At 47.4% G+C, this 12,676-nt stretch overlaps 4 protein-coding genes across 4 annotated transcripts; 3 read left to right on the top strand and 1 right to left on the bottom strand.

The window, feature by feature from the left end:
- Positions 1–131: 131 nt before the first annotated feature.
- N7466_000451 (MutT/nudix family protein) lies at positions 132–1,448 on the top strand (the record flags this gene model as incomplete). Its single annotated transcript, XM_057159849.1, has 4 exons — positions 132–185; positions 334–426; positions 883–1,123; positions 1,210–1,448. 4 exons carry the CDS (start codon positions 132–134, stop codon positions 1,446–1,448), a joined length of 627 nt encoding a protein of 208 aa, XP_057026097.1.
- Positions 1,449–1,677: 229 nt separating this feature from the next.
- N7466_000450 (putative NUDIX family hydrolase) lies at positions 1,678–2,864 on the bottom strand (the record flags this gene model as incomplete). Its single annotated transcript, XM_057159848.1, has 2 exons — positions 1,678–2,190; positions 2,379–2,864. 2 exons carry the CDS (start codon positions 2,862–2,864, stop codon positions 1,678–1,680), a joined length of 999 nt encoding a protein of 332 aa, XP_057026096.1.
- A 4,443-nt stretch (positions 2,865–7,307) lies between these two features.
- On the top strand, positions 7,308–9,598 carry N7466_000449 (uncharacterized protein; the record flags this gene model as incomplete). Its single annotated transcript, XM_057159847.1, has 2 exons — positions 7,308–9,344; positions 9,407–9,598. 2 exons carry the CDS (start codon positions 7,308–7,310, stop codon positions 9,596–9,598), a joined length of 2,229 nt encoding a protein of 742 aa, XP_057026095.1.
- Positions 9,599–10,862: 1,264 nt separating this feature from the next.
- N7466_000448 (dolichyl-phosphate beta-glucosyltransferase) lies at positions 10,863–12,319 on the top strand (the record flags this gene model as incomplete). Its single annotated transcript, XM_057159846.1, has 3 exons — positions 10,863–10,976; positions 11,111–11,884; positions 11,975–12,319. The coding sequence occupies 3 exons, from the start codon at positions 10,863–10,865 to the stop codon at positions 12,317–12,319; spliced, it is 1,233 nt and encodes a 410-aa protein (XP_057026094.1).
- Positions 12,320–12,676: the final 357 nt, after the last annotated feature.

The following is a 12,676-nucleotide window of genomic DNA, read 5'->3' as shown; positions in this document are numbered from 1 at the left end:
TCTTTCTATCCAACATTGGGCTTAGTCTCGGATTAATCTCGGAATACGATACTTCTATCCTCCATCTGGAACTATACACCTCGCTACTTTCTTCCATCAGACATCCATCAACATCATTCCTTCAAGCCACCATGGTGTCACCCTCCAGTCTAACAAAGTCCAAGCAAACCTCACAAGGACCTCTGGTATGTTTTGCTTTTTTTTGCTTCATTTCTGCGTCCACAAATCCATTGCATCCTTACAGCGAAGGCAACGAATGAGACCCCAAAAAAGCATCAAAAACTTTATTTTCAATCTCACTATGGCAACACATAATTCTGACCGTAAATACAGGACCCTGCGGAGGCCCGCTGGACTCGATTGGTCAAAACAACTTACGTTGACCCGCTGGGCGTTGAGCGAACCTGGGAATCCGCTGAGCGACAGGTAAGATCTACCCTGCCTCACTTTTCGGGCCCCATTGCACCATGCCCCCCCAAGTCCCTGCGTGAATACCCGCTCCACCCCCATACCATGATCCAATATATCCAGGGCCATCATAAAGCCCGCTCGTCATTATTCACGAGATCACCTCAGCCGCATCGCATTTTTAATGCGCGGAGTACCGAATACTCCGTATAAGAGTCCCGATATGTGATGCCGGTAGCATCCTTCCAGCATAGACTTACCTTATCCGGCTGCTCGGTCTCATACTGGGTGGGGTATATTTACCATGTTAAGCCATGATCGGTTGCCTGCGATCGAGATTCCGGCTATTTCTGGACGTATCGCTCACCCGATTTCCCAAAATGGATCATTACATCGGCGCCACTTTATAACCACCTCATCGCTGCGTGACTTTGGCTGTTGGAGACCGTCACTGACGCGCCTTTTATTTTCTAGACTCGTCCAGCTACAGCCGAGATCGACGGCGTGGGCATCGTTTGTATCTTGAACAAGGCTACTGGGCCGGAATTGCTTCTCCAAAAGCAATATCGGCCTCCGATTGACAAGGTTGTTATCGAGGTTCCGGCTGGTCTCATCGATGCTGGGGAGACTCCCGAGCAATGCGCGGTACGCGAGCTTAAAGAGGAGACGGGCTATGTGGGTGTAGCAGAGCAGACGAGCCCGATTATGTACAATGGTATGTTTCCCTCGTCTCTTTTGGTATTTTGTTTGTTGATGTATTGTGCATTTTTGACTCATTATGTGGCCTTGCTTGGCTTTTAGACCCGGGTTTCTGCAACACCAATCTTAACATGGTTCACGTGAGGGTGGATATGAGCCTGCCTGAGAACCAGAACCCAAAGCCCGAGCTTGAGGAGAATGAATTTATCGAGTGTTTCACTGTTCCTTTGGCTTCCTTGTTTGAGGAAACCAAGAAGCTGGAAGAGAAGGGCTATGCGATTGATGCTCGAATCGGCACTCTGGCCGAGGGAATGGAGTTGATGAAGAAGTGGAAGCTGTAATCGCCACGAAGCAAATCGTCACATACATACTACTACTCAGAAAGACTGCATTTGAGTGGTTGATTGGTATCTAGAAATTTTCCTAAGATAAGGCAAATCGATTCTTCCATTTAACACAGATCATAGATCAATAAAATCAGAACTCTAGAACATTTGAATACAAGTCTCATATTTTCTGGTATCTTTGGTAAATGGCTTGAAATGTTTGAACGACATCAGAATCCATGATTCAAATCTTGCCCTCCTTCAACAGCCCCTGATAAAGAGCCCAAGCAGCCAAAGTCTTCCCATCCCGCAATCCCTCTTTCCACAAATTCTCCAACGGGACAACCTTCAGTGTAATCTTCTCCCCTTCATCCCGCTCCCCAGTCAACTTCCCCTGCAGCTCCTCAATCTCCTTCCTCGGCATACGCTTCTGGCACAAGAACAGTGGAATAAACTCATCACTGCCCCCAGCAGATGGATAGAACCCCTTTTGGAGTACCTCCCCGTATTCTGGCTCCGGCATTGACTGCAATGCCAGGGCGGTCATATCGATTAATTCACTCTCTTGTACAACTAGACCCGTCTCCTCTTGGATCTCCTTCGCAGCACCACCGGCAAATGTACCATGGTCATCTAGCATTCCAGCTGGAATTTCTGTGAAAGCCAAGGAGCCCGCTGGAATACGAGGCTGGATGGTGAGTATGGCCCATTTTCCTTTTTCCTGTGATACAGGGATGTCGTCTGGTTGGAGGATGAGCTGGGAAAGTAATACGGTCAGACGATATAGATGAATAATAATAATCTCTAGGGGCTTTTCCCCCATCAATCTAGGCTTTTCAATCCCCTTTTTTTTCCAGCAGAAAAAGGGTAAGAAGCAAAGAGAAATCTAAGAAGGGAAAGAAATAGAGCTTCGCCCAGAGTAAGCGGTATAGAACAACAACTCACCAACATCCCCACACTTCCACCTCGTAAAAACACACTCCCAGGCAAACTCTCACCCTGGGCGTTAGACACCTCAGCTTTCAGCTTGACGAATCCAAGTCTACTCCCTCCGAATCGATCAACGGCCTGGACATCGATCGAGCGCAAGACATATGGATCTGCATGGAACTCATGACCCGGGTTCTGCTGTCGCGCCAACGAGCGCTGCAGCGTTGAAATCCAGACCTTGAACGCCGGAAAGCCCAGTAGATCCTTCTGGGAGAGATCTGCCGTGCTATTGATACTGACACGTGTCTGAGCACCTGGAAGCGTAAAAGTCGACATGAGTGTTGACTGTATTGTTGTTTGTGTACTAATGGCAATGCCAAGACTGGATCCTGATCCAGTGGTGCGGGTGCGGGTGAGTGTGGGTGTGGGTCTGTGTGTCCGGGTCAGTATTGCATATGGGTGTTTCAAATGCCGCGCGGTTTGCCTGAGACTAGGGAGCATGGGGTTCGAGCCGTGATAGGGTGATAACTGATGACCACTTGTCACTTGTGATCTGTGCAGCGTGCTGATGATCGGGAGGCGGTGAGGTGACTTTGGAGGTACACAAGATCGGAGATTCGGAGAATTTCCGATTTGGAAATTTTGTTGCTGCGCCTCAATTTGCCTTGTTTTCTTTTCAAAGACTTGCTTTGGTTTTTAGTGGTGCGCACTGATTTAGTGCCAATCGGTTGTATGATTTTGATTTGGCTTGAGCCTTGGAAGTCGATGACGTAGACTATCTAGGGAGAGTTTTAAGGGGGGCTGGGCCCACTAGTAAACATGTGTCCATACTGGTGTACCGTGTGGTTTGCACTGCACACTTTTTTTGCAAGGTTCTTGTACTTTGTATGTACTACTCGATCGACTGCAGTCTGCAGCTGGCATCTATTATGTTCCGCATGCATGTGTAATTTATGTGGGTTGTTGTTTTCCTGCATCTGCATACGAAATAGGAGCTGGATGCTGAAAATGATTGTGATATGTCTATTTGTCCAATATGAGGCGCTTGCAATTTTTGTGATTGGCTGATGAACGGCTGATCGCTGATATTGGTCAAGAGCCTAGATTGATTGGTAGTTTTGATAAATGTGATAATTGCACTATCACACCAGGCGGGAAAGTGATATCACTTCGAGTGTTTCTTTTTCTTTGGGTAGCGCAGAGGGTTCGACTATTTGTCCTTGAATGAACAGCTGTCATCTATACCGAGTTATCTAGTAAGCACGCCTAACAATCCATGTTTCCCAGCAGATGCAGGCGGGGCCTTAGCGTTGCATGAAAAATGGTGATTGATAAGTTAGCCTGCTTAGATCCGAGCGTCAATGCAGTGCCCATCCACAACAACGGACCTGATAATTCGGTCCAATAGAATCCTTCCCCGCACGAGAGAGGTGGGGTGAATCCCATGCATTGAAAGCACGTCTAGAATTGCAATAGAACTAAGTTAATTTCACCCGGGTGAAATATACGCAAGCCTCCCGTCCGCCCTAACTCCTCGAGTCCTCCCTGTTCTCCCTTCCCCCGGGGTGCCTTTTGTTGATGTAACAGACCCCAAAATAACCTTGGAAATCGACGTGAATGCTTGAATGAAACGTTGTACATTGTACAAGAATAAAATTAAAATTAACAAATCAAAAATTAGAAACCCAAGAATTTAGAGACACCACGCGAATTCAGGGGCCGGGGAATCAGCGTGCATCTCCCGGCGTCTGATCTGCTATACCCTACTACTTCCAAGGCTCTTCCCAGGATGCTGTTTCACCCGGGTGCAGGAAATCGGGTCCGCTACCCCACTGTGGAATGTTCCCTCGGATGCTTGATCCTTGCACAAGTATTTTTTCCAAGGTTTGCTTAAAGTGGTCTTTTATTATCTTCTTGCTAGGGGTATAACTGCAGTGTTGCATAGAAGAGAGACAGGGGCACAATTAAAGAAGATAGGACGCAGCGGGAAGACAGTTGCCTGAACCCTAAGATTGCGACCCATACCGGGGCACATGTGCAGCTCCAGCATTTGAGCCTTGGTTCCGTCTTGGAAACTTGTCTTTCGGTATTCCATGTGGGATGTGGCCCCGGTGACATGGACGTAGTACAGCCTCTTGCATGTGGACAGTGATGCAGTGATGAATCATGGTATAATACCCACTTTTCGAGGTGTTTATGCCTTGTAGATCACTTCTCTATGTACCTACTGTACCTACTATGTATGTATGTGCATGCATGGGCGCGTCAATGGATATCAAGAAATACAGAAGCATTGAGATATTTTGGAAGTGACCTTGGTAGTTCCGAGGTTGCTGTTGACAACTGGCATTTGCTGACAGAAATCAAAAATAGATGTTACTCCAAGTTTGTTTGTTTGTGCACCATGCATGGCCTAAGGCTCCCCGAGCCTGGGTTATTCAAGCGAGGTGGCTTATTGCCTGGGTGTTGAACCCAGACCCTAGTAGCTAGTAGTTGACGCTGATATTACACACGACCAAAAGAATTTCTGACCGGGGAAGATTGTTTGACGCTCTAATTTAGTGGCCCCCTCACCGGCAAGCTAGGCAAGGCTGCGTAAATGGAGGCTAGGTATCTTGTGGATTTTCACCCGGGTCCCCGAGTATACGACATAGGTGGAATAACTTAGCTCTACTGCATCAAGCCTGGTCTTGTCGGGAATGTCGAACATTGAAGGTATCAATTGCTTGACTGGAGATTGCAAGGGCCATGAAACATGCGCATGGTTACTCCGTACATTGTTTGAGTTCTATCATTGGCACTTTCAATGTTATTGATTATCTGAGGAGTCATGGCATCATCCACGTGTAAATCCTGATCATTCGAGTCGCTCAGTATTTCCGTGATCTATCTTATAGCCCCCAGCTAGCCATCACAGGAATGGTCAGCTGGAAAATCGATGGCGTGACGCTGGCGGCTGGCGGCTGAAATGGGAGTCAGTGCCTAGTGTCAGGTTCCCTCAGATCCACAATTATAGTAAGTCCGATAAGCCCAAACTTTAGTTCCCGTTCATAGTGAACGGTATACGAGCACTTGATACCTGGGAACTTGGTTTATGATTCAGTGCTTTGTTTTTGCTCCAAACAACATTGAAAGCTCGCACTGCCAAAGTACTATCAGCAACGTGTCCATGCATCGTAAAATATCCGGAAATATGTATACTGGGGCCATCAATTTGGACAAATCATGCTACCTAATCATCAGGCGACCTGGGCAGCCGCCAACCCAACGGCCCCATGATCGCGCTTCAAAACACCTCTAGGGCTGTCCCGATGAAGTCAGGCCGAGATGTCCGTGTGCATTGATCAACCAGGATGACATGAGTAGTTCGGAGAATCATTACCCGAAGTTCTCATTCAGATGCAGGGCAGCCCGATAAGAGCGAGAAATCGTAGCCCGAAGCCCGCTGGTGCCCTGTCCAAGCATAGTATGAGGGTTAATAACGTCAGAAGTTGACTAGAAGATGAGACGGACATGGCTCAAGATCGTACTCCGCAGTCGGGAGCGGATTACATATCCGTTTCAGGTGGGTTCTTAAAAAAACGTGGTCAGTGCTGCCCAGGTCCATTTGGTGGAAAGAACGGTGTGGGATTGAGCGGTGACGATATTCAAAGTCACCCAGTTGGATGCAAGGGCCGAGAGAAAGAAAAATCAAAGAAAGAAAGCAAAAACAAGCAAAATAAAAATAATACGACAAATGCCTCATTATCTCAGGCCCCTATGGTTTCAATATTGAAACCTAGAAGTCAACTGTGATACCCAGATGGATTTGGGGCTGGCAAGTGTAACACTTCAAGGCGTGTTGTTTTTCCCTTTCTAATAGTTGAATTGCCTCTTGGTTTTTTTCTTCTTTTTCTCTCTCTTTTCTCCGGGAACAAGATAGATAAATAGCACTGATGTTTTGCAATATAGATGACGAGGAATTCAATGTAGAGTTGTAAGCATTACCTAGGTGGGTGCTTCTTCACACTCCGAATGCGCTTAGTCAAGGCATATACAGTTCCACCCAAAAAGCCTTTGACATCATGTTTCAAATAACTAGTTAGTAGTTAACTAGTAGTTATTGTGTGGCATGACAAATAGCCATGGATTTGATACCGCACATACATTTGATGGGCAAAAGGAATATATGGGGAAGGGGGTTTTAAAGGAGAAAAAAGAAAAGGAAAGTTGAAAGTATAGATGCGTTTTCAAAAGTACCAAAGATACATGACATGTTTCCACACCGAAATACAGGTTGCAAGGCAGCCACTAGTAACGGTACATGTTGAAACTCTCCCTCGTCCCTACTTACCCGCCTTCCTTTGCGGGAATCACGGATCTTGTTTTAGTGTCTTTGTGGTTTGGTAACTAAGTTAGGCAATAATTATTAACAGTTGCCTTGGTGAGATCACATTTGAATCTCAAACTACAAATGCACCCCATACCCCCATAAAACCCGACGGGTTTCCAAGACATGGTGATGAATGTCAGTATTTCCACTCCCCCTTGGTTTCATAACCCTTTTTCCCATGCACAAAATTCTCCTGCGCGTCACCGCCATTTTGGAGCTAATTCCACAGCCCCATTCCACTTCTCCCGATCTAGAACACTAACCAATAATCGATCAGATTATACTCAATACTTGAATCATACCATGGGTGAAACTCGCAAAGCTTCAATATTTCGGACCTCGCGCCCTAATTACGGTGTAAATTCAGGCACGCGCTTGGAACACCAAGCTTGGAAAGCTACTAGTGTCTCCAGCCACTCCCACATTAAAAGGTAATGCTACCGATTCTCCGATCTACCACCATATACAACATCCAACATCTATGAGTGGGCGCTAAATGCCTACAATTTTTTTTTCTTTTTAGAACAAATACCGGGCAGCGCTCTGAAGCTTTGATTTCTGTGTCATCATCAATGGCGAATGGCATGCCTGCATCAGCTAGCTTTCCTCCATTGAATGGTCGGTCAAATTCCACGCCGGTGGAAGACGGTACCTTAGAGAGGCATAGTACCAGTGGTCCGCGAAGGATCAAATCACCTCGTGCTACTGCCACGCGTGCCGAGAAAATTCGACGCAGAGGAAGTCCTCATATCACCAAAAATCAATTACCCGGAGACTCAAACCAGAGCCTCGATCATCGTCGCCATGTGGCTGAGATCATATCCCAAAGAGCGCTGGATGCAGGATATACGCCGACGGAATCGCAAAACCACATGCATGGGGCTTCGCGCCCAGAATTGAATCGACGTTCCACGAACCCCAAGCCTCTGACAAGCCAATCTGCAAATGATATGAATGGTCGGGGGAGCATGCTGAATTCCGGAAAGGCATCAAGTGACCTAGAGATGTTCGACCAAAATTCTACACCAATTCCCACAGAAGAAAAAAAGACCGAATATGAGGGAATGTTGAAGCAGTTGGAAGTCAATAATATCGAGTTGAAACAATTGAAAGCAGAAGTGAAAAATATTGAAGGAGCTCTTAAGAAAGCCGAAGAGGATTGTATTGAGAAGGACAAAGAATATGCGGAGACAAAGCAAGATTTGTCGAAACCGCAGTGGCAGGAGATGGTTGAGATGCATCTGAAGTTGCTTTACGAGCACCATAATTTTTTCTTGGCTTCACATCACCCCATTGCTGATGAGGAGCTTAAGCAGAAAGCTGCTGAAAATGCCATGCCATCACGAATGTGGCGCTATGGAATTCACTCATTCCTCGAGCTCTTGCGACAGAAGCTGCCAAAATCATTGGGTCACATGCAAAAATTCATCTACAACGCCTATCCGATGATCACATTATTATTGGAGACTGTTCCGAAATTCCAAGAAACATGGATTGAGTGCCTAGGGGACTTATCACGATACCGTATGGCTATCGAGGAGTCTGACATGCGAGATCGAGAGGTCTGGGCCGGAATATCTCGGTACTGGTATAATCTAGATGCAGATCAGAGGCCTGACGTGGGTCGGATTCAACATCACCTTGCAGTGTTGGCTCGACCAGACGGTCTGCAGCAGCTTTTCTACTACACCAAGGCTCTGGTTACTGTGCGTCCGTTTCATAATGCCCGATATAGCATTTCTCTTCTCTTCAATCTCTACAGAGGCCAGCCAGCCATTCAAAACACAATGGTTCCAGCCTTTATTATGACACATGGGGTTTTGTTCACACAAGGCACAAATGAGCAATTTTTCACCTTTGCTAATACCTACTTATCTCTCTTGCGCCGAGAAATTCATCTGTTGGATCGTCAAGGACAACAACAACAACATCAACATCAACATCAACAACAAGGGGTCTATATTTCATCTTGCAACTTTGCCTCGATCCTGCAATATGGTGAAGCTGATGGGATAATGGGACTGGAATTCATAAAGAAGGAACGCAAAACCACGGCTGAAGCACATAGATTTGCACTTTACTGGACTTCGAACCAAACATCGGATCACAGTTCCGCAATTATAAGTGGAATGTCGATTTCAACCTCAACCTCAGACTCAGTCTCTCCAATCACTTCTCGCGCGAGCTTTCTCACTTTCCACACCCTGGCTCTCTTCCTCGAGCAGATTGGCGTTGAAGAAATATACCCAGCCATTCATACCTCTCTGGCTTTTATTTGGTGCTTGTCCCTTAAGCCCATGGCCATGCAACAACTTGAAACAATAATTCCATGGCTAGCCATTGCAAAATTCCTCAACACGCTTCTTCAACAAAAGACCAACTTCGACAAGATTGAAAACGAAGCCTTCCCCATCGGTTTCAAGGAAGTCAAATTGAAGCAACTTTCAGAGGACTTTTTGATCCGCGGGCAGCTGTGGAGTCAACTCTACTACCCAGAAGATTTCTTTAAGGATGCACCCTCCGTTGATGACAGACCAGTCATTGAAGAGGAAGCGACAAGGATCCCAAGACAACATAGGTGCCTCTGGTTAGGCGTTCGATTAGCAACGGTTTGTACTCGTTTCGAACAGTTTGATCAATGGTCCCAGACACACAGCTAACCTTCACACAGTTTAATCGGTGGATGACATATAGTCGTACCCATGGATTCGTACCAACGCAGCTTGCACATGATTTTGCACCTCTTGCAGGATCTGGCGGTACTCTCAACAGCAGAGCAATTGTTCCAGGACCAACGACAACACCAGCACCAGCACCAGCACTTGTACCAGTACCAGCTGATCACGACATGAGCGGAGCCTGATTGGCATACCAACGCCAGATTTGAGAAATTCAGCCCAGGGAAACCTTTGACCGGAAAGACGACATTTTGAATATTTGAAACCTGCATCAACTACAGGTTTTGGTAGAATAGAGAACACGGGGCGTTTTGGATTTTCGCATGTTTGGATCTTGATTTTTTTTATCTTTGGAAGAGTTCTTTTCCAATTTTCTTTGATTCTACTAGTACTTTCTATCGTCTGTGCCTAGACGAGTCCCTGGAAATGGAATCCGCAACTTGAAGCTAAGCTTCTGCGACAGATGACTGTTTCAGACAAGCCCTCAAGGAATGGACTATCCTGGAAATGGAGCCCTTGGCCTTAGTCATCTCCGAAGCTCAATATCCACATACAAGGGAGACAAGTTTCACCTGCATGTTTATTCCAACTCGGAGTTTCGGATCTTGTGGATGTCCTTTCCATCGGATTCCGGATTTGACTGGCACGCAAAGGCGAATGAATTCGACGAGACCCACGACTTATCGGAATGGAATGAAGTTGAGTGAATCCTTTCACTTTTGGACGAAGGCCATACTGGATTTTTTCAATACCCCGTCGTATTGTTTTGTTAGCGATTCTTTGGATATCTTTGAATTATGCTGGGGAGAGATAGTGAAGAGAGAGAGAGAGATGCCTTAAACTGACCGAGATGCGTGAGATAGCAGCTGCGCCGGCGACGAGAAGTAGAGGTGGATTGGCTGGTTCTCTTTTGGTGTTGGAAAGAATGAACTTGCCACTCCTGAGTCCTGACCTGTACCACCAGAAGTTTTTTTTTTATCAGTAACCACGGTGACATTGCATGGAAAGTAGATTGCGGCTTGCGACGCGCCATCTACGTAGACAACCCCCAAAGCAACCGGAGTTAAATCCCACATTTGAAGAATAAATCCGTACTGACGAATCAGAAACTGCAGAAAATCCTTTTTGCGGTTCTGCTTAAACGTGGGGACCCGCGCTCCACTCATAGTTTATTTCGGGCGAGCTTGCGCGTTGCCGATAAAAAGGCCAAGCTGGCGATTACTGCCAGTGCTAATCAATATTACCTCCGATTTCCGACCTCTTTCCTCCGCTTCCCCTCCCCTCGTCTATTCTAATGGAGATTGCATAAAATCTTCCATGAGTTTAATTTAATTGCGCATTGCATGGGGTGATTGCCTTCTTCATTCCTAAGGCACGAGTTCTCGCGATTCGATTCGCATCTCCGAGTCCCAGCAGCCAGCTCCGCACGCCTCAAATCACCCGCCCACCATGGACGCATACTGGGCTGACATTTGTCGCCAATGCATCACTACTGTGGGTGACGTACCACCTGTGATTTTACTTTCTGCTTTCCTTGCTACTGCCCTTGGCCTGTTTGTTCTGGTGAGACCGTGTCCCCCGCCTGTTCCCGCAAACGCACCCTGATGACACCGCACGCATTTGCAAGCTTGCTTGTCGCTCCTTGTTGCCAATTGAACTCGAGAATTCGAAGACTAACTCATACTCTCGTTCTACAGTTCTACTTATTGCTATCCCTTATCGCCCCCATCCCCCGCGCTTCCCTGCCAGAAGAAAAGAAGTATAGAACCCTGGCGAAAGATGGATCTATTACCAAACCCGAGCCCCTACCTTGCTGGAGCGAGACCCGAGACCTCGAAAAGCGAGCCCAACCCACATCGAAGAATCAAATCGAAGAAGCAGAGCTATTCATGTCCGTCGTAGTCCCAGCCTACAACGAAGAGGACCGACTCTCAGGCATGCTCGAAGAAGCAGTCGACTACCTAGAACACATGTACGGCACACTAGCCAACGGAAACAAATCTGACGCCGTAGAAACCCGCTCGATGCGAAACCGGAAGCCGAACGGTTCGTCCAATGTCCCCGCTACAGCATCCGCGGACCAGGGCTGGGAAATCCTCATTGTCTCGGACGGCTCAACAGATCGCACCGAAGAAGTAGCCTTCCGCTTCGCAAAGGACCACCAGCTCTCTTTACACCCCAAGGGCTCCGCAGGTCCATGGACACCACAGGCGCAAGAGGGCGTGCATATCCCGCCCGGCACGATCCGTGTGGTCAATCTCACACACAATCGCGGCAAGGGCGGCGCGGTTACACACGGCATGCGTCATGTGCGAGGAAAGTATGTTGTATTCGCGGACGCGGATGGTGCGAGTAAGTTTGGAGATCTCGGAAAGCTGGTGAAGGCCTGCTCGGAGATTGAAGATGCCCAAGGGCGTGGCGTGGCTGTCGGATCGCGCGCGCACATGGTTGGTAGTGAGGCTGTGGTGCAGGTACGTTGAATACTGTTTAGGCGAGATGCTTAAAATTCAGACGGATTCCATTCAAATTCAATACATGTCACTGACATTGGTGGGTTCTAGCGGTCTAAGTTGCGCAACTTTTTGATGCACTCGTTCCACTTGATTCTGTGGCTCATGACACCTCCTCGGACGGCCACTGTTAAGGATACGCAATGTGGATTCAAGCTTTTCTCCCGGGCTGCGTTGCCATATATTGTCCCGTATATGCACTCCGAGGGCTGGATCTTCGATGTCGAGATGCTCATGTTGGCTGAGTTCGCTGATATTCCCGTCGCCGAAGTGCCGGTGGGATGGAGAGAGGTCAAGGGAAGCAAGTTGAATGTCCTACGGGATAGTATTGGTATGGCCTGGGGCCTGGCGCTTCTTCGGGCAGCCTGGTCGTTGGGCATCTATAAGCAGACGTGACGTGAACGCATGTAAAGCAACCTAGAGCTTCACTGGCTGATGTTCTGGGGGGTTTTCAGTGTCTTTGAAGTTCTTCAAAGTCGAATTTGGGGTCGGTCCTCATTCCCAACGGGACATAGCCAACCGTTATTGCAAGGGTAAATGAAGAAGTTTAAAGCTCCCAAGTCCTATTTTTTTCTCAGTGCTTGTTTCAAATAATTCTAGACACCTAAAGCTAGGTTAGATTGATGCGCATGGGCTTCCCTTCCATATCAGTACACTCATATACTTTCGGGGGCGGATTTAGGTTGCTACCAGGTGGAGCCACTTTGCTCGGCTTCCCGAATTCCCGGCTCTGGCTATCAATCGCCTGACGCG

Source organism: Penicillium verhagenii, assembly GCF_028828195.1.
Source record: "Penicillium verhagenii strain IBT 33310 chromosome Unknown utg000002l_segment0_segment0, whole genome shotgun sequence".
Taxonomy (NCBI): domain Eukaryota; kingdom Fungi; phylum Ascomycota; class Eurotiomycetes; order Eurotiales; family Aspergillaceae; genus Penicillium; species Penicillium verhagenii.
The sequence above is the reverse complement of the archived record's forward strand: the minus strand, read 5'-3'. Positions and strand labels throughout refer to the sequence as shown.